Below are 20,553 nucleotides of genomic sequence, written 5' to 3'. Positions count from 1 at the left end.
CAATAACAAACATTATATGATAAGAACAAACATTATAATTGTATAATCATATGTTTGATGTTAGTGCATGAAGGTAGATGAATTTAATTAATTTCAATGTAAAGAAATGAAGTGTGTAAAGTGTATTTTATATTTTCATGATTTTCGTGACTATCAATATCCCTCTGGCTTATGTTGACCATTTTGTTTGTCTATTTTTTAAACATTAAATAGGAAGTGTGCATCGCAAAAGGAATTACTTGGTTTCATGCGGTTTCTACTATTTATTTTCTTGTGTGTTGAAAAGTAAGTTTTTCCCTTCTACCATAGCACTACAGCAAAAAGCAAGACATCATGGCAAATGCAATTATGCTTTATTCAAATAAACATGATTACATTTATTATTATATTACATTTGATTAGCATAATATCTTCAAAGGTTTCATGATTTAATCTGCAATCTTCTGGCCTGAAATCTTTTCCTGCTACACTGAAGACTCTCTCAGCGTGTGCAGAGAAAGCTGCAGCCAAAGGGTTGGCATCCTCTGATAAACATGGTTGGCTCAGTTATCGGTGACATTATGTGAAGCTTTCATGGCAGGAATAGGGACTAGTTTGACTTTTGATGCAGGAAAAGTGTTTGGGACGTTTCCTAGGTTAGAAACTGCAGTCACTGCAGCCAACACTGACTTCTAAGGAGAGACACTCAGCTCTTACTATGAGCAGATCCACCATGGTGCACAAAATGACAGTATAATTATTGTTTTAGGTGACACTTCAAATGTTGCATTATTTCATTCTGAATAAAATTATAATAGTGATACACAACGATGTTAATGTGCTTATGTGTAATTCATATTTAAATATTTGGCTGTATAGCTAAAAGCTATATTGTAGCTATATGTACTGTATGTATATGAATTTATTTGAATTCAAATACGTATTCATTCTGCTTCCTTAAATTCAAAAATGAATTGTAATTCTGCATCCTGTTTTCAACAGCGATTCAACTTTATTTCAGATGAACAAAATTAATTGAAATTTAAGGTCCATTCTCAAACCAGTTCTGAATGGTGCATATCCGACTCTTATATTATAGCATGTCTTTCTGAGACAATATACACTGACTGTTGAGTTAAAAAATTTTAAGAATATATTTTCTTTGTCGCCTAAGACTTTTACGCAGTAATATATATATCAACTCAAAACTGAAATGTAAACATTTTCCTTTAATTTATTTGAAAGAGGCTGCAATGTGTAACATTTTTCCAAATCTGAAGATTCCATATGGCTGAAGATTTCTGACAGCAAGCAAAATGTAACAAACTGTGAAATAATGTGATGCAGCACATGTTCATGTATAAATGTAACAAACTGTATAATGATGTGATGCAGTGCATGTTCATGTATAAATATAACATCAGGAGGGGTCCAACACATAACTGTATACACATAACTAAATCCACTTCACACAAGTAAGATGATACGTAATGCCTCCTATTAATTTGTATTCTTGTATACTTATTTTTACATATTTCAGCTATTTATGCGTGTAATAATAATAAAAAGTTTATAATTCTAATTGGAAAGCTTTTATAAATGTTTTTGTTTAATGCTGTATATAGAAAAACATTCAAGGACCAATACTCGCAATCTACATCAACTATGTTGGTTAATTTTATATTGACACAGAGCTCAACTGTCAAAAATGTTTGTCAAAGGACAATATTATTGACACTTTCATAAAGCAAATATGAAAATAGTTGGAATCTCATTTATCTGTGATTATGACAAAGGTTCCATTTCCAAATGCGATTTCATTATAGAACAGAGCAGCGCAATAATACACTGCAGAATCTGACGGCTCCACGTTAGAAATAGTGAGGTTAAAACTCCCCTCTGCATTCAGTAAGGAGTAACGTTTTATGTTTTTATATTCCTTGTAAAATTCACCAGGTACGTAGAGAAGTGCTTTCGCCATGAGCTGGGGCTTCTGACCAGCAGCTTGCTAAAACCAAACTGCAAAAGAAATATCTTCTGGACGGAAGCATGTCAGGGTCACACTGTCTCCATGCTGGACCCTCATCAGGTATCTGGGCTGAACAACATCCACAGCCAGTGAAGTGTCTGGAAAAAGAGAGAAACACAAATGAATAAACAAACAAACAAACAAACAAGCAAATAAATAAATATCATAATAATAATCAGAATACCCATTACATATGATGAAGATTAAATGGCCAAATACTTATTACACTAATCACATCGTACAGGATATATAAAAATCCCCACAAAATATGATTTAATAGTATAGAACCCTACTAATGAAAATGAGAAGACCAAAGAGTCTGAACATCTTTGCGGTTCCACTGTTTAGAATAAACTGCTCTGCTGCTAAGTGAGAGATCATGGTCATGGTCGGGATGAAAGGGCAGGAAACAGAGAGGAAACAGAGAGACACACATCAGGCTGATCTGATTGGCTGTTCACATGGGAACTTACGTAATAGTGAAAAAGCATCCTAATGTGCACTTATGTATTTGTACATAAGAAAAAACAGAAAGAATAAAACATAAGAAAAAAAGGAATCTTTTCTAATGTCTTACCTGCCTCTGCAGGCATCTGCTGTAATGTCCTCACATGCTGCATCCATGTCAGCCAGCAGGGTCATCTGAGCATGTGGCTGGCGATCGTAAGCCTTCTAACTCCATGCTGAGCAGAGCCCCTCGATCGGGTTAAGGAATGGGGAGTAGGGGTCCATGATGTTCTTTCATTGTCAGAAATTGCACCACTGTACTGTGCCCAGTCAATACATGCTTGGCAAATTAAGGTTCATGAGAAAAAATCTTGAGGAAATGCAGAGTTCTGGAGGAGATTCTCATACTATAGATGATGGCATGTGTTTATGCGCCATACTGAAGAAACTGTACAAATTGCTAGACATAAAACACAGGACTGGCAACTTTCAGCAGAAAATAGATGGTACATTTTAACACCTTGATAAAAAACTTAAAATCCATAGTATGTGGGACAACCTTACAGAACCTTTAGTAGTCATTGTTCAGAACATTAACACGGATTAAAAACAATTACTATGAAAGTGCATTATTCAGTTAAGTTGTCCTTTTGTGAAGAGAAAAACTGTCTTTGAAAAAGAGAAACAATAGAACTAAGCTGCTGCGTTGGCGCCCCCTCGTGGTGAATTGAGGATAGTTCTGTCTGAACCAGCTCAGCAGGAGATTTGGTGTCAGCTGTCGTGACAAACTTCCTGCTTAGTGAAGGAATCTAGCGGTTTGAAGGGCAGACATAAATAAATAGACGGTATGTACTTTTGATATATTGAGAGTCAGCCGAGACACATTTGGGGATGGCAAGAGGTTCAATATTTATTAACTTATCAGCTCCGGGAACAACGCATAAACACTCAACTTCCCTCTCTTGCCTTCTTCTACTTCCCTCCAACTATATGCTACTACTGCCATCTAATGGTTGAATCCAAGCTACTACAGTACTGCACAACATGCAACCCCAGAGGATGGTAGAGACACAGAAGGCAACGTACTGTACGGGGTTTATTGTTGGGAACACGCAAACAGAACTGGAATCAGCAAGTACAATCGAGTCCAAAAGCCAGTTCTACAGGTGGCATGCGAGACGAAGGACAAGTACAAGGAAGAGGTCCGGGAGGATCAGGATGGGATGGGATGGAATGGCAGCAAAGCAGGCGGATGGACCGGATCGGGGTAGACAGGAGGAAGACCGCCCTGTACTTCTTATGAAAACCCTCAACAGTACCTTGCATATAATGCAGCGCCAAGCAGAACTAAACAGGGAGTTGACGTAACTCAGGTGTGGCTGCTGCCGCTGCATTCTCCCGAGGGGGGCGTGACAATACAATGAATAATGAACATCTTTAAATCGGTAAAATACGATTTACGGATATATCATTATTCGTACGCCATAATTATTTAGAAATCTGACCGACATTATCTGACCAATAATTGTACATTTTGCTCGATTAACCCTCTCTTACCTGATAATTTCAAGTGCGCTCTCATCTCCACTGCTGTCAGTGTATAATTCTCCTCAAGTCCCTCGGCCACATCACGCGAGCTGGAGGCATGTTTGGCGAGTCAGATTATCATGAGAAGGAAGAGATACATTGTGTTGTTCATATGTCATTGAAGAGACCTTGTTTCATGAACAATGAACTTTTATTTAACCACCAACATCTTCCATGCAAACCCACAACCTGCTCTGTGCCGTCGGTCTCCCTACCCCTTGTCTTTACCTCCTCCCAACCCTCCAGGTCTCTCTGCTGGTCACCAAAAGTACTGCACTACATATCAACACATCCCCCTTTCTTTAAAGCAGAGAACAAACATGCCTTAACATACCAAAATATTATATTGGCATTGTCAACGTCAGTATTCCCATTTTCATCATATCATTACTGTTTTTTTTTTTACATTTCACAATGCTTTCAAATAACACAAAACTCTTTAAAAAAAATAAACGCCCTAATTTTCACACCCTGCCAGCTAACAGCTCGTTCTAAGGCAATAACCGACACCATTGCCACCTTTATTTGTAAAAATATCCAGCCTTACGGTGTAATAGATAACTGCTCCACATCTTGGAGCTGAGGTATCACATACCACATAGGAAGTTTTTCACCAGAAAATGAATCCCTGTTCTGTATGACAAAGTGAGACCGATAGCTGAGTGCCTAAAGAGCCGCAGTAACATATGATGTGATAGTCACTGCACACTACATAAAAGTCTTTATTCCTGAGCATGTGTTACTGCATTACCGAAACTGAATGTTTGGTGTACATAACGGAGATGGGTTTTTTTTCTTCAATGAAGTTGCTTGTAATGAAAGTTTTTATCCGTGTTTTGTTGCAATGTCTTAGCAAGTTCACCTCTTTTTCCGTCCATGGAATTTTCAATGTGGTGATGTAATCCATCTAGCAAGTTCAAATTGCCCAGCTGTCTTGGCCGCTTTTGGGACAGGTGTGCACCATAAAGTTGTTGTTGAAAGTGATTACAGTTGATTTTTTTCTGCGGAGAGGAGATGCTTGAACAGGGTCAGTCAGAAATGCCCTTTATTGACATGTTCTTTAGGGTGCTTGTGGCAAGTGCTACAAGATGACCGACCTTGAAAGTGGTGACACCTTTGCTGTGATGGTCATACCTCTACATTCCTGGGGACTGGAGGAGGTATGTGGTATGGATTGTGCTTAATGTCATCCCTCTTTGCAGTTTATCTGCATTTCCCTGTTACAATACTTGATGAGATGGTGTTTGATATTTCACTCAGGTGTGTCAAGAAGTGGAGATTTTGAAAAAAAACCACGGCACAAGAACGTTGTGGGCTTCTCCCATTCTTTTGAAGACGATCTGTTCATGTATATTTTCATGGAGTTGTGCAGTAGGCAGGTGAGTCCCTGACTTTTGTAGACATCTTACTAAGGCAAAGACTTTGTGATGGATCAGGCTGCCTCTGTTTCTCCCTGCCCAGACACTTGGTGACATCCTGAAAGCTCGCGGGACTCTGACCCCGAAGTCCGCTATTACATTCAACAGCTGATATCGGGGATAAAACACATCTACCGGCAATGTTATGTCCATAGGGACATCTAGTTCGGTATGTGTACATGCACTCACGCTTTACTCAATTCTCTGTTTAATAATGCTGGCATTTCACATGGCATTGCGAGTGTAGGTCGTCTGGATTTCTGTGTAGTGTTAATTTATCAATTTGGTAAAGTCTGCAGTTTGGCAAAGTATTTGAGTCTATCCTTAATGCAAATTTGTTTGTCTTTCAGAAAATTTATTTATCAATGACCAAATGGAACTGAAAATTGGGGATTTCGGACTGGCGGTCAAGCTGAAGCCGAGGGAGAAGTAGGTGTTTTTTGCAGAATTCCTGGCTAAGCTTTCAAATTTGTTTATACAGCAAGCTAAAGCACATGTGCGCTTAACGTTTTCCATTTGTGTGTGTTGTAGAGAAGTGTGTGGTACTCCCGTCTACATGGCTCCAGAAGTGTGGAAACGAGAGGGCCATGGAAGGGAAGCGGACGTCTGGGCACTGGGCTGTGTCATGTACGTATACCCTGTCAACCCCCCTCCCGGCCAAAGATCAGCATGGCTAATAAAATCTGTCTAACATTTTAAGAAGACATGCGTCTAACATACATAAATATGTTTTTTTTTCTACTTGAAATAGAAAAGAAAAATGAATACTGGCACACAGTTGAGAGGAATTGCTCTTTTGGAAGCACAGCATTTTTATGTCAAATGTGAAAGACCTCAAACACCTTTGCTGCCTTTCTTACTACAGGTACCAGCTTCTGGTTGGGGAAATCCCATTCGATCACGACGATCGCTGTGAAATGATAAAGAACATCAAAGAAGCTAAATTTATTCTACCCCAGAACCTCGGTATTGAAGCTGGGAAACTGATGGGCAAAATATTTCAAATCGACCCACAGGATCGCCCGTCATCGCAGAATATCCGTGGCCACAAGTTCTTCACAAAGGTTGGTCCACTTGCAAACTGGTGGGATGTGGATGATTAGCTGGTCTGCTGAGGTCACTGGTATTTACCCTTCCTATAAAATTACAGTAACAAAAGATGGATGGATGGATGGATGTATGGGATTGGTTTGCTTAACTGATGCATGTTAAACCAACACTCTAGGGCTTCACTCCAAAGACACTGCCAGCTAGTAGCTGTGATAAAGCGCCGCAGCTTAAAGCAGTAAATCGATTTGTGAAGATTTTCAACTGGTTCATGTACCTGCTACAAAAGAAGCGATCCAGAGGTAAATTCCATCAGCATAAATCACACTAGTAGATCATCTCTCAGTTCCTCAGGCTCAGACGCTTGACCTGGCAAATCCATGCTTTCTCGCAGTTGAGCCTTTACTGGAGGATGCAAAGCAGAGCAGTCTTGAGATCCCCCAGCCTGTGGAGTCACGCCAAATTGACCTGGTCGAGTTGGTCAAAGTGGTTGAGGTAAAGATGTGCTATTCACAATAGTGAATCCTTGTCCTGTCCCATCTCTGTTACCATTCTGTAGCTTAAGCTTGTCTTGGTGTTTTGCATGGATAAAGCTGGGGTATACTGAATTAGTGTCGTCCTCCTTGGACCTTGTGAATGCCATGGTAACTGAAAACTCAATTTTTCTACACAGAGAGCTGTAGAGGAAGTACTGAGTAAGTGCAGTGACGCCCTACCATTGAGTGCCTCCCCCAACTTCCTGTTCACGCCAGTTCCAGCTTTATGGATAGGGATGAAAAATGGAAAGACATACACAGAAAATAAAATGCACAACCAAACATAAAATACACATTAACTGAATCTGTGAGCTTAAGTTTTATACCCTTAGTTTCTCTGATTAAAACTAGATTTAAATTCCTCTTTAACCAATTTACCCTATTTTAGGTTTAGTTACTGTATGTTTAGACTTTCATAGCTAAATTTAGAATCAATAACCAATTACGTCAAGATTAAATTGTAATTGGCCGTAGATTACACTTAGGGATGTTTTTAGATTTAGGTTCACCAGTTCCAATATGTTTTTTGATTACCCTTCTTAGTCCAACTCCACTCAGGTGAAGAAAGGGTAAGTATATAACAACTTAAATGAAATACAAATTAGTTACGTAAACTGCATAAAACAATTTAACAGTCCTACCACAAATCCGGTAGTTAAATGAATATGAGTTGTCAACACAAGAATCGGTTTAGTTCCTTGGGTGACTCACCATCAACATCCAACGATATTCGAATGCAGCTCCAGGAAGTTTAGGTTCCCGCTAAAAGGACCTGACCTGCGTAAGCAAACAGGTATTATAATACACTACAATATTTACTATATCAGTCACTCTGTCTAATCATTACAGTTATAATTAATCAAATATATGACACTATATCAAAGAAAATACTTTTACACATAATGTCCTTTTTTTTGGAGGGGGTGGATCAGGGGGGGGAGTGATTTTTTTTATTTGATTGATTGTTTGAACTTTCAAATATGTAAGAAAATACATATTTGAAAATACATACCGAAGAGAGCAGACCTACTTAGTACGCCTCCTCAGTTCTTCCAGTTTGTTGCATTTCAAATATATTAAATGTAAGAAAGTACAAGAATGTAAATTCCTTGATCCATGTGCATCGCATAAATGCCTTCCTAACCATGGATTTGGATACTGATGTTTCATTCTTGAATATAAAAATGATACTATTTGAAACCAATATTCTGTTTGTCATTTCCATTCTAAATGAACAACCAAGATTTTAAAATATATATCTAGAAAGAACGTGTATTAAAACATGTTGAAACACGAGGAATTTACAAAATGCAAATCTACAAACAAGTACGAGAACCAATTTTTTTTTTAAGTGGGCTAATCAACAAATAACCTTTCTTTAACAGGTACTCCGGAGAGATAAGTATTAGTTACCTTTCTTTTACAGCATAAAGAATTGTACATTCACTTCAATACCGAAATGTATTGAATTATATAATACACTCAAAATACACATATTTCTAAACCAAATTACTAAATTGTGCCTCTTTACTGCACACACGTTTAGCGAATAAGGAAAATGTACCTCTGGTCAAAATGTGCTCACGCGGCTGCTCCGTGCCTCACGGGTGACTAGTAGCAGGAAAAAACGTTCAGCCATCACAACCAATGTTGTCTCGCTCTCTGAATATTTCTTTAATATTTCGGTGTATCTCCAAAAGAAAAAACTTTTTGCTCTTTGTAATACAACTTGTTCACCGTCTAAGAAAACTACGTGACTACATTTTTTCAGGCAACCTGGAAAAACCGGAATATTCCTGTTCTTCACTTATGAGAGGGCGTGGCTTCACTCAAGCCAATTGAGTTTAACCTCTTAAATCCCAGATGGTTTTAACTACACTATTTTTCTGCATAAAACGCATGTTACATATTCAACTGTGTCTTTCTCATCTCTTTAGTGTTGTGTCTGTCTTTATTTGAAAAATGTGCATCGTTAATGTGTTTGGCACTCTCCTAAACGTCAATAACCAGAGACAGACAAATGGGAGGAAGTAAAAGACAAACAAAAAAAGTATCAAAATGACAGTGTTGCATTTTTTTAACACAGAAAGAGTCATTTCAGCTTTACTGCCACCTATGAGTTAATGGCTGCCAATGTTTATGTTAAAAGTGTCTGCAAATAAGTTTAACACGGTATCTTACTGAAAACGCGCCGCCTTCTGCCTGCTGTCATTCCGCTAAGATATAGGCGACTCTGGTAAGTAACAGGTAAAGTTGTCGTTTAAAGTAATGCAAATGTGCATTGCCGGTTTTACTATATCACGTTACGTCATTTATAGTTGTAGTACAGTGCATTCTGAATCCATCCTAACTAGCCATCTAGCTCATGTGAACATGAAGCAGTACCGCCTTCCAGCTTGGTTTTGCAGAGGGGTTGGTTGCAAATGCAAACAATCCCTTAATGTCCGTGTGTTGTGTTCAGATGTGAAAATAAAAGATAACTGTCAAATTCACTGTTTATGTCCTATTATACAAGATAGCACTGTAAAATAATTTGCTATGCATATGGATGCCCTGCATTGGTGCTGGGATCCAGCGGGCCCCAACGGAAATCTCGCGGGAGCGGGCGGCTAAAAATAGACAGCGGATCCCAAGATTATTGGCAGGATGGAGAATGTAACTGATGTCATTTATTTTGTGTTATATATTCGTGTTTGTTCTGAGCCATTGTATTAAGTTGTGATGTTCAGCTAGTTTGAATGTATTTCTTTGAAATTGGGTTCAGGGTTATCTTTTGTTTTTAAGCTGATCTTGTTTGTTTATAATGATATTTAAACATTTGTTCTATCAATTTGCTTATTGTTGTTTTTAATAACTGCAGATATTTGCACATTTGATTAGTTTTTGGGCTCAGTTTACATTTTTTCGTGATTTTTTGTTGAATTTGTTTTATTTATTCAGTTCTTGTTCTGCTGGAATAAAAATTGAATGCATATAAACTTATTTAATCATACAGTATATCTGTTAATGGATCTGCGGGTGCGGGCGGGATTGGACAGAAATATTGCGGGGGCGGGTGGGAGTGACAGAGACAGCCCGTGAGAGCGGGTTAAAAAAAAACAGTCCTGCGCACGGCTCTAACACTAGTGTTTGTTTTTAGTTCTTGATGCCCCCAGTCGGTAGCCCATGTATGTAAATATGTGGGTAGGATAACGGTTAAACCCCCCGATTCCCATGCAGCATTTGATCACAATTGATTGCATTCATGCTGGGAGGAGTCATCCTGTCTTAGCAGAGTCTCTGCTGAAGCTGTGTGTCAGCTTATTCTCCAGGTCTGACTAGTTTTTGTGTCGCTCCCCACACTTCTGTCACAGTAGATAGTCCTGCCTGCCATGCGGCTTAATTAATGAAGCGGCTCTTTCCTTGCATCTAATAAATGCAGCAGCTATTTACTTGCATCTCTCACAGAAGCAGATGCTCCCTTACATTTGATCTACTACAGTTTTTTATAAGGTGTTTCCTTTGCTTTTGTCAGCCCTAATTCCCAAGTTTCTTTTGCAGTTTTTCCTGATATCTCTGCCACAGCTTCAGCTTCATTTTTTGCAGCCTCTCCTACACTGTCTGCTCTGGCTGCATCTTTGGCTCCTTCAACCTCCCTCCTATAGCTCCTGCTGCAGCCAAAGCCCCCACAGCTACACCCACTATTCCTACTACTGCTCCTACACCTAATGCCCCAACTGCCTCAGCTTCTGCAGCTGCTGCCCCAAATGCCCCAGCTCACTCTTTCGTTCTCGTCTCTTGATCTCAGACTCCTCTGCTTTCTCTCCCCTCTCCTCCATCTCTTCTTTTGTCTTTTTTCACCTCCATCGCTATAGCGTCTGCTATTACCTGGAGTGATTTATTTGTGTAATGACAGGGAATCCTTATTCCCTGGCCTGCTATGTAGTTCAATGGGTTGTTTGAGCAGCTTAAAAGTTGACACCCTTCCAGTCATGGAAGAAGGCTGGACTTTGTTCTGTCTCACCACTTTGTTTTAGGGTTTTATTTTATCATTGGCTTTTGGTGTATCCTGCTTGTGTCTTGTTTTTTCTGTGATAGCATAACATGGCACAGGCAAGGAAAAGAGTATAAAGTCTATATTCCTAGTATTTCGGTTTTGATTTTTTGTCAAGTGAAAGTCTTTATGACCATATATATGTGTGAGTAATTTGGTGATTATTGGTGGCTGTTTTGGTAATATGATGAAGACTGATGAAGTACCAGTACAGACTCTGTTTTGGAAAGGGGGGGGGGGGGGGTTAATTGACGGAGACTGCTACATTCACTCACCTGGAGATAATGAGACTGAGGATTTAATGGGAATTCTGTCTTTTATCACGTGTGTATCTTCCTGGTCAGGATTGCGATGTTGATTGCTGTGTAGACTTTCTTATTGGTGCCGTGCTGTGATGAGCTGGAATGATTTATTGCTTTGAGAGCGTAACCTACCTTATTTCACGTGTGCTGTGCTGTTTTATCAGATGCCCTTAGTGTATGCGTGGGAATTGTGTGCTGCGAGGCATCCAACGTGAGCCCATTGATTAATGAAATAATTGAATAATAAAGTATTCTTATCGCCTCAGTTTCCCTGATTCTGAGTGGAGTATTCTGACCTACTGGACAAGACCGGGGTATAATTAAAGGTGGTGGCAGCTTAACCTGTTGTTTACCGAGGTTTAAATATCGCCCTCTAGTGGCAAGGAAAATCTATTACAGTACATTAAGTCACTTTAAGCCTTTTCCTTATAACATTTACATTTACAGTATTTGGCAGACACCCTTAGCCAGAGCGACTTACATAAGTGCTTCAAGACGCTGCGATGAATTTTTCCGATACTAGCTCAATAAGGACCCAAGCTATGAATACCATCTATCCGAACACTGTTAAGAAAGTGCAACAATTTTTTTTTTTTTGTACACATACACACACTCAAATGTGGGTTATAATGGGCATCAATGGAGGGGAAAACACTTAACGTAGTTTAAAGTCCATATTCCTAGCATTTAATATTTTATTTCTTGTCAAGTGAAAGTATTTATGACCAGATATGTGTGTAAGAATTTTGGTGTCGCTATTTTGATACATTAGACCACATTAACCCTTTTCACATTAAGGAACAGAAAGTGGAAACGCTGCTGCTTTGAAGAAGTCTACTGCCTAGAAAAGTTAAAATAATTGCGTTACATAAAATTCGCAGAAGGCACGTGCATGTGAACAGGAACCTTCATTCCCAATAACATGTGAAACAGCGACCCTGAAGTCACACGTTACGATGGTCACAAAATACGGTGCAACACCTGCAAGGAGCTACCCAGCTCCGCCTGGACCCTTTGGAAATGCCAGACGGCGTTTTGGCCAGAGCGCACCGCGTACGTTCTTTGTTGCTCTCGCAATTTTCATTCTGCTTCATATAAGTATCTGCTGCTCAACGGTTGCCCATCTTCTTGCCCGAAGCGGGGCGACGCTGCTACGCCCCCTGCTGACCGAGACAAGCCAAGAAATATGAGCGCAGGACCAGTGTCACCGACAGAGCGGTATCACCACCATCCTGCGTAAAATGTCAACGTAGATAATGTGAGAATCCTCAGCACTACAGCTAAATATACGTTGGGACCTCATTCAGACCGTGCATGTGATATACACGTATGCTATACTTACACACTCAGTTTTCTGGCACAGAAAGGGAGGCAGGACGCCAGGAAACAGGAAAATGCAGGGTTTAATTAAAGCGAAAAGGAATGAACAAGCAGCAAACACAGATTGACAATATAATGACTAGTCTGGGGAAACAAACTGAAACGGGAACTAAATACATTGAACTAATGACAGGAATGAACATGTGGAATCCACACGCTGATGAGGGGGCGTGGCCACATGGGAGGATCCGATGAGTGGGGAATGATACTTTCCCTCACAAAACGAATATGAAATTCTCTATTCTACTTTAAACAGGTGTGAGCTGAGGCCCAGCACTGTTTCAAAGTAAGAGATTTTTGTTGATCGTTTAATGATTAACAGTACTATAGTGCTTTTGAATAACAGTGATTGTTATGGCATCTGCTGCCAGGAAGGGTCTCAAGGCACTGGGTCCAGTGTATAACCACCCCTTTTCTTCCAAATATAACCTTTTTCTGTTGCTGTGCTGTATTTGGTGCCAGTTAATCTTTGTCAAGAAGATACACACACTGGCCACACAGTTGCAGCACATTTGTCTGCTGTACCCTCATGACCCTGGGGGCGGCATGGTGGTGCAGTGGTTAGCACTGTTGCCTCACACCTCTGGGACCCAGGTTCGAGTCTCCGCCTGGGTTACATGTGTGTGGAGTTTGCATGTTCTCCCCATGTTGTCGTGGGGTTTCCTCCAGGTACTCCGGTTTCCCCCCACAGTCCAAAAACATGCTGAGGCTAATTGGAGTTACTAAATTGCCCGTAGGTGTGTATGTGTGAGTGAATGGTGTGTGAGTGTGCCCTGCGATGGGCTGGGCCCCCATCCTGGGTTGTTCCCTGCCTCGTGCCCATTGATTCCGGGATAGGCTCTGGACCCCCTGCGACCCAGTAAGAAAAGCAGTTTGGAAAATGGATGGATGGATGTACAAATGAATTTAATTATTTTGGAAAATGAACAACAGAGAATAAAAAGGTATTATCTGCATTTTACTGTGGTGGCTAGTGAACATGCGCTCATAGTCATGTGATCAAATCTGGCCAAACCTGGCAGCTTCCCATGATTGTCAATCAGATCTGAATCTGCTGCTCTGGATGATAACAGGCCAGAGGATCTTTAGCCAGAGTCATTTTGCATTTATGGTTGATCTATGCAGGGACCAAGTGAGTTCAATGCAATGCAAAAACATGAACATTACATTTTAAGAGCCATATAGACATTCAAAATGATGATCTTTAAGGCTGCAAGCCATTATCACTGAAACATCACTGCGCTTTTCAGTGAGTTGTGGCTCCTTTGCTCAGTGCCGAGATGGAGGGGGGCACTCAGGAGCACCTTGATGGGAGAACTTCAGGACTGGGGCTCCACAGGCTGACCCCAAAGGGCCCTGCTGTCCCTCGGAGCCGGGAAATGCTGAACGTGGCCCCTGCTCTCAGTCCATGAGCTGGGCACACACAGCATATGTCGCGTGAAACATACATGTACATAAACACACATGTGGTGTTAAACACTTATGTGCATAAACATACACGTCATGTTAAACATACATATAAGCTCCTAAATATTCTGATATTCTGACAGCTGATATTTGGAGAGGCAATCTCACCTCCTCCGTCCATGAAGTCCTGCGCTCTGACTGGGAGGCTCACTCTGGATTTCAGTTTGGGCTGGATATTTCTCCCCACAGGCAACAGCCTGCAGGGCCCAGAGAGGAGGCAGTGCCACCAACTGGCAAAACAGAGGTATGGCAGAGATGAAAGGTGCATCAAATCTTACAGCAGTCCTGACCAGTCGTGAAGGTCATTAAATATTAAGTGTGTATTTCTCAGAAACTGGAATGGAAATTTCACTTGAACTGCTTAATTACACAGGTATCGCACAGGCTGGGGCGGTGTTATAAATGTTAGGGAAACACACACACAGAGACACACATAGATATCAATACATTTGTATTCATATCCTTATGGGGACTCTCCATTCATTTCTATTAAGAACATAAGAACATAAGAACTATACAAACGAGAGGAGGCCATTCGGCCCATCAAGCTCGCTTGGGGAGAACTAAACTAATAGCTCAGAGTCGTTAAAATCTTATCTAGCTCTGATTTAAAGGAACCCAAGGATTCAGCTTGCACTACATTATCAGGAAGGGTATTCCATACTCTGACTACACGCTGTGTAAAGAAGTGCTTCCTTAAATCCAGCTTGAAGTGTTCTCCCGCTAATTTCCACCTATGGCCACGAGTTCGTGTATTTAAACTAATGCTGAAGTAACTATTTGGTTGAACAGCATCCAAACCTGTTAGAATCTTATATACCTGGATCATGTCCCCCCTCAGTCTTCTTTGCTTGAGACTGAACAGATTTAGCTCAAGTAACCGTTCCTTGTATGACATTCCTCTAAGACCAGGAATCATTTTTGTGGCCCTACGCTGCACCTTTTCTAAGGCCACAATGTCCTTTTTAAGATATGGTGACCAAACCTGCACACAATATTCTAGGTGAGGTCTCACCAAGGAATTGTATAATCTTAGCATTACCTCCCTTGACTTAAACTCCACACACCTGGAGATATACCCCAACATCCTATTGGCCTTTTTTATTGCTTCCCCACACTGGCGAGAATGGGACATGGAAGCATCAACATACACACCAAGGTCTTTCTCATGATCAGCTACCTTTATTTCAGTGACACCCATGAAATACCTGTACTTTATATTTCTGCTCCCTAGATGGAGTACCTTACATTTATCGATGTTAAATTTCATCTGCCAGGTATCGGCCCAGTCACTAATTAAATCAAGATCCCGCTGTAGCTGCTGAGCCACTAATTCAGTATCTGCTACACCACCCACCTTGGTGTCATCTGCAAATTTCACCAGTTTACTGTATATATTGGTATCCATATCATTTATGTAAATTAGGAACAATAGTGGTCCTAAAATCGAACCCTGCGGTACCCCACTATGGACGCAGGCCCACTGTGACATTGTGCCTCTTATAACTACTCGCTGTTTCCTATCTGTTAACCAGTTATCAATCCAGGTCGCTACGGTACCTAAAATACCTGTCGCTTTGAGTTTAAGTAGGAGCCTCTTGTGGGGGACAACATCAAAAGCCTTTTGGAAATCTAAGTAGATGACATCATAGGCCTTCTTATCATCAACTTCCTGAGTAGCTTCCTCAAAAAACTCCAACAGATTTGTTAAACAGGATCTACCTCTCCTAAATCCATGCTGGCTATCCCGCAAAATGTTATTAGAGTCCAGGTAATCTACCATTTTCTCTTTGATTATAGCCTCCATAACTTTACCAGTTATACAAGTTAGACTGATTGGCCTATAGTTAGACAAATTACTTCTATCCCCTTTTTTAAAAATAGGCGTTATGAAGGCGTGCTTCCAATCAGAAGGTACCACACCTTCAGATAAGGATTTTTGAAACAGTAAAGTTAAGGGTCGGCAAATAATATCCCTCATCTCTTTTAACACTATAGGTAAGATGCCATCAGGACCCTGTGATTTATTTATTTTGAGCTTAGCTAGGCTTTGCAAAACATCTGCTTCAGTTATATATATATTAGCTATAGACAATGCTGGATAGGTAATAACTGGTAAATTACTAAGGTCCTCAACAGTGAATACCCGTGCAAAACTTTTATTGAACTCATTTACTATATCAATGTCGTTTACTATTATAAGACCCTTACTATCCTGCAGATTAGTAATTTCAGGTTTTATAGCTCTTTTAGAGTTAAAATACTGGAAGAAACTTTTAACGTCATCCTTAGCTTCCAATGCAACCATCCTTTCGACATTTCTTTTAGCTCGTCTAATATCATTTTTTAACTCAGTCTGTAGACTTAGATATTCCTGCTTAATTCTGTCATCGTCAGTTATTTTCCATTGCTGGAACAAAGCCATTTTCCTCCTTACTTTATGCTTTATTTCCCTAGTAAACCACCTAGGTTGCAATTTCCTAGATTTATTCTTGCTGGAAACAGGTATGAAGTCCTCTTGCACTTGCAATAATGTGCTTTTAAAAAATTCCCAGGCCTCTTCAACAGTTTTGTTATTTAACTCCATCCAGTTCACAGTTTCTAGTTTTAGTCTCATACACTTAAAGTCAGCCTTCCTAACATTATATATTTTTGATTTGGACTTAGCTCTTCGAACACTAAACTTAACCTCAAATTTGACCATGTTATGATCGCTACTGTCAAGTGGTTCTAAAACGTCTAATTTACCAATCCTGTCCTGGTTATTAGAGAGAACAAGATCAAGAATGGCATCTCCCCTGGTAGGGGTGTTAACAAACTGAGTAAAAAAACAATCCTGTACTAATTCCACCATCTCCAGTTCATTTTCTGAAGAGCCAGTGACAATGTCCCACTGCATTCCTGGTAGATTAAAATCACCCATAACTACCACATCATTTTTATTGCTCATAGTCCTAATATCACTGTATAACAATCTGCTTTCCTCAGCAGCTATATTAGGTGTTCTGTAACAAACACCGACAATTAGGCTATTTGAGTTTTTAGCATCTAATTTTACCCATATTGCTTCCGTAGTTTTATTTATATCAGTAAGTTCCCTTGCCTGCAAGTTTTCCTTTACATATACTGCAACACCACCTCCCTTTTTTCCTATACGATCCTTACGGAACAACGTGTAACCATCCATATTATATTCTTGTCCATCCTTTTCACTCAACCACGTTTCAGTTACTCCTATAATATCATAAGAGTCCGATGAGATAAAAACCTCTAAATCATGAATTTTATTCCTAATACTTCTGGCGTTTAAATACAGACAACAAAGGGTAGGCCTATTACGGTGCCCACTTACAATATGATTATTTGGGGCTTTCCGTTTCCCCCCACTGACATAGTTAACTAACCTCCCTGCCCCCCCAGTCCCTAGTTTAAACATTCCTCAACTACTCTACACATACGCCTCCCCAATACACTGGTTCCCCTCTGGTTCAGGTGCAACCCATCCGGCTTGAACAGGTCCCACCTGTTCCAGAAGGTCCTCCAATGCCCCATAAACCTAAACCCCTCTTTCCTACACCATCCTTTTAGCCACGCATTTAACTTCCTTATCTCAGCTAACTTAGCCTGACTTGCACGTGGCACGGGGAGTATTTCGGAGAATACCACCGTGGACGTTCTGCTTCTAAGCTTATTGGCAACTTCTATAAATTTATCCTGCAGAACAGCCCTTCTACCCTTGCCAATGTCGTTGGTGCCAACATGCACCACGACAACTGGATCCACCCCAGCTGGGGCCAAAAGCTTATCCACACGATCTGGAAGGTCTCCTACCTGGGCACCAGGCAGGCAAGACACCGTACGGGACCCTCTATCACGCGTGTACACATAACTGTCTACTCCCCTAATAATGGAATCCCCCACTACCACTGTCATGCCCGGCTCGTCCGCTCCTCGTGTGTGCCACGCCCCCTAATTACCCACGTGTGATTTCCTGATCCTGCCCAGTCGTGTCTTGTTTCCTGCTGCCTTGTTCCGTGTATTTAAGTCCTGGTCTCCCCAGTTTGCTTTGTCTGTCATTGATGTTAGTGGCGTTACATGTCTCCTGCTCCCCGTTACCTCATTAAACCCCCGTTTTCCTGTTATCCCGCTTGCCTGCCTGCTCCTTCCACGCCCTACCGCACGATCGCCGCTCTCCCCGCGCCAGATCGTGACAGAATGACAGACCAGAAGAAAAGGAGGAAGCAGAGGAGAAGGAAGCCCCTGCCTGAGCCCATCCGACTGGGCACATGCTCCCTCACCGACTCCTGGTCTTTCGCTGAGGACGAGAGAGAGGGGCTCGTCCTGGGCTCCGTCCCTGACCCGTTCCATAGGGGAGTCCACTTCATGGTGAGAGTCGGGGCTTCCAGCAGCGACGAGGAGGACATTCCTTTCTCGTATCCCGAGCTGGAGCCGTTCGCTCCGGATGAACTACCGCCCCTGTACCGGTATAATCACCGGCCCGAACACCTGGCTAATTGGGGAGGTATTAGGGCCGTAAGGGACTCGATACCCCGGGTCCCGAAGAGGACCGCGCCCGTCTCCCCCTCCCAGGACGTGCCAGTTCTGCCTGCGCTATCAGCGCAGCGCCAGCCTCTGCAACCTGCGCAGCCGGAGCAGCCATCGCCGCTGTCCGGTAGATCTGCGCAGCTTCCTCCACCTGCGGCTTGCGCTCCCGCGCAGCCGCCATTGCCGGCGGACCCCGCTCCCGTGCAGCCGCCATTGCCGGCGGACCCCGCTCCCGTGCAGCCGCCGCCGCCTGCTGCAGCTCCCGGGCAGGCGCCCCCACTGCAGCAACCTGCAGCTCCCGGGCCGGCGCCCCCACTGCAGCCACCTGCAGCTCCCGGGCCGGCGCCCCCACTGCAGCCACCTGCAGCTCCCGGGCCGGCGCCCCCACTGCAGCCACCTCCTGTTCCTGACCGCGCTCCAGTTCCTGCAGAGGCGCCCCCTCTGCAGCCGCCTGCTGCAGCTCCCGGGCAGGCGCCCCCTCTGCAGCCGCCTGCTGCAGCTCCCGGGCAGGCGCCCCCACTACAGCCAGCTCCTGTTCCTGACCGCGCTCCTGTTCCTGACCGCGCTCCTGTTCCTGACCGCGCTCCTGTTCCGGACCGCGCTCCTGTTCCTGTCCAGGCGCCCCCACTGCAGCCACCTGCAGCTCCCGGGCCGGCGCCCCCACTGCAGCCACCTGCAGCTCCCGGGCCGGCGCCCCCACTGCAGCCACCTCCTGTTCCTGACCGCGCTCCAGTTCCTGCAGAGGCGCCCCCTCTGCAGCCGCCTGCTGCAGCTCCCGGGCAGGCGCCCCCTCTGCAGCCGCCTGCTGCAGCTCCCGGGCAGGCGCCCCCACTGCAGCCAGCTCCTGTTCCTGACCGCGCTCCTGTTCCGGACCGCGCTCCTGTTCCTGTCCAGGCGCCCCCACTGCAGCCACCTGCAGCTCCTGACCGCGCTCCTGTCCCTTCTCCCCCTGTGACAGTTTCTCCCTCGCCCCGGCGAACTCGACCCCGACCTGGGGTCATGTCTGTGTCCCGTAAAGGGAGGGGACACAGATGCAGGGCTGGGGTCCCGCCCGCCCTGCCCCCTGGCTCGCCCTGCCTCGCCTGCGCTGGGGCTCGGTTGGCGCCTGCGGGTCCTGGCCCTCCGGGTCGGCTGTCGCCTGCGGGTCCCTCTCCGGTGCCTCGTCGCCCTGCCTCGCTCCCCTCTCCGGGTCCTGGTCGGTCGCCTGGGGGTTCTCCGACGGCGGCTCCTCGGTCGCCTGTGGGGCCCCTACCTCCGGCCCTCCCCCGGACATCGCCGCCTGCTGCGGCTCCCCCCTCCTCCGGGCCTTCGCCGTGGCCCCTTCCAGCTCCCTCGTCCCCTTCCCCGGTGCTCCCTCCTGCTCCCTCCCTGGCCCCTCCGCGGGTCCCTCGCCCTGTCTCCTCAGCCCCTTCTCGGTCCCCTCCGGCTCCGGCCTCCCGGCCGCCTGCGGCCCCTCCGGCTGCCGCCCGTCGCCCGCTGGGGCTCCCTCGGGCTCCCCTTCCTTCCCCCTCCTTCTCTCCCTTCTTTCCCATCTCTGTCCCGCCTGTCTTTTCTCCTCCTTCCGCCTTTGTCCCTCGTCCCTTCGCTCCTTGTGTTCCTCCTTCTCCCTCTGGCTTCCCTCCGTTCACTCCCGGTCCTTTTGTCCCGCCTGTTCCCTCTGTGTCTCCCTTTCTAATCTGTCTCTCCGCTTTCCCGGCCCTTTGTCAGCTCCTGTCCTATGTTCTGTCTCTTGCCTTGTTTTGTGCTTCGGTCCTGTTCCCCGTCGTGCGTTAATTCTGTTCTT

General features: G+C 43.6%; 1 protein-coding gene and 2 long non-coding RNA genes across 4 annotated transcripts; 1 reads left to right on the top strand and 2 right to left on the bottom strand.

The window, feature by feature from the left end:
- Positions 1–1,739: 1,739 nt before the first annotated feature.
- On the bottom strand, positions 1,740–5,486 carry LOC125722734 (uncharacterized). Its single transcript, XR_007386556.1, has 2 exons — positions 2,586–5,486; positions 1,740–2,106 (listed from the first exon to the last, which is right to left on the bottom strand). It is a non-coding gene; the product is annotated as an uncharacterized LOC125722734 (long non-coding RNA).
- A 349-nt stretch (positions 5,487–5,835) lies between these two features.
- Positions 5,836–6,592, top strand: LOC125722716 (serine/threonine-protein kinase PLK3-like). Its single transcript, XM_048998937.1, has 3 exons — positions 5,836–5,889; positions 5,997–6,087; positions 6,326–6,592. Coding segments are annotated over exons 1-3 (330 nt in total). The 5' UTR covers positions 5,836–5,888; the 3' UTR covers positions 6,564–6,592.
- LOC125722728 (uncharacterized) lies at positions 6,462–8,851 on the bottom strand. 2 transcript variants are annotated; one of them, XR_007386544.1, is made up of 5 exons: positions 8,608–8,851; positions 7,755–7,820; positions 7,224–7,265; positions 6,785–6,912; positions 6,462–6,596 (listed from the first exon to the last, which is right to left on the bottom strand). It is a non-coding gene; the product is annotated as an uncharacterized LOC125722728 (long non-coding RNA). The 2 variants fall into 2 exon arrangements; XR_007386543.1 differs by having other exon boundaries at positions 6,785–7,265; positions 8,608–8,848.
- Positions 8,852–20,553: the final 11,702 nt, after the last annotated feature.

Source organism: Brienomyrus brachyistius, unplaced genomic scaffold, assembly GCF_023856365.1.
Source record: "Brienomyrus brachyistius isolate T26 unplaced genomic scaffold, BBRACH_0.4 scaffold41, whole genome shotgun sequence".
Classification (NCBI taxonomy): domain Eukaryota; kingdom Metazoa; phylum Chordata; class Actinopteri; order Osteoglossiformes; family Mormyridae; genus Brienomyrus; species Brienomyrus brachyistius.
This window is presented reverse-complemented; position numbering and strand designations above follow the sequence as displayed.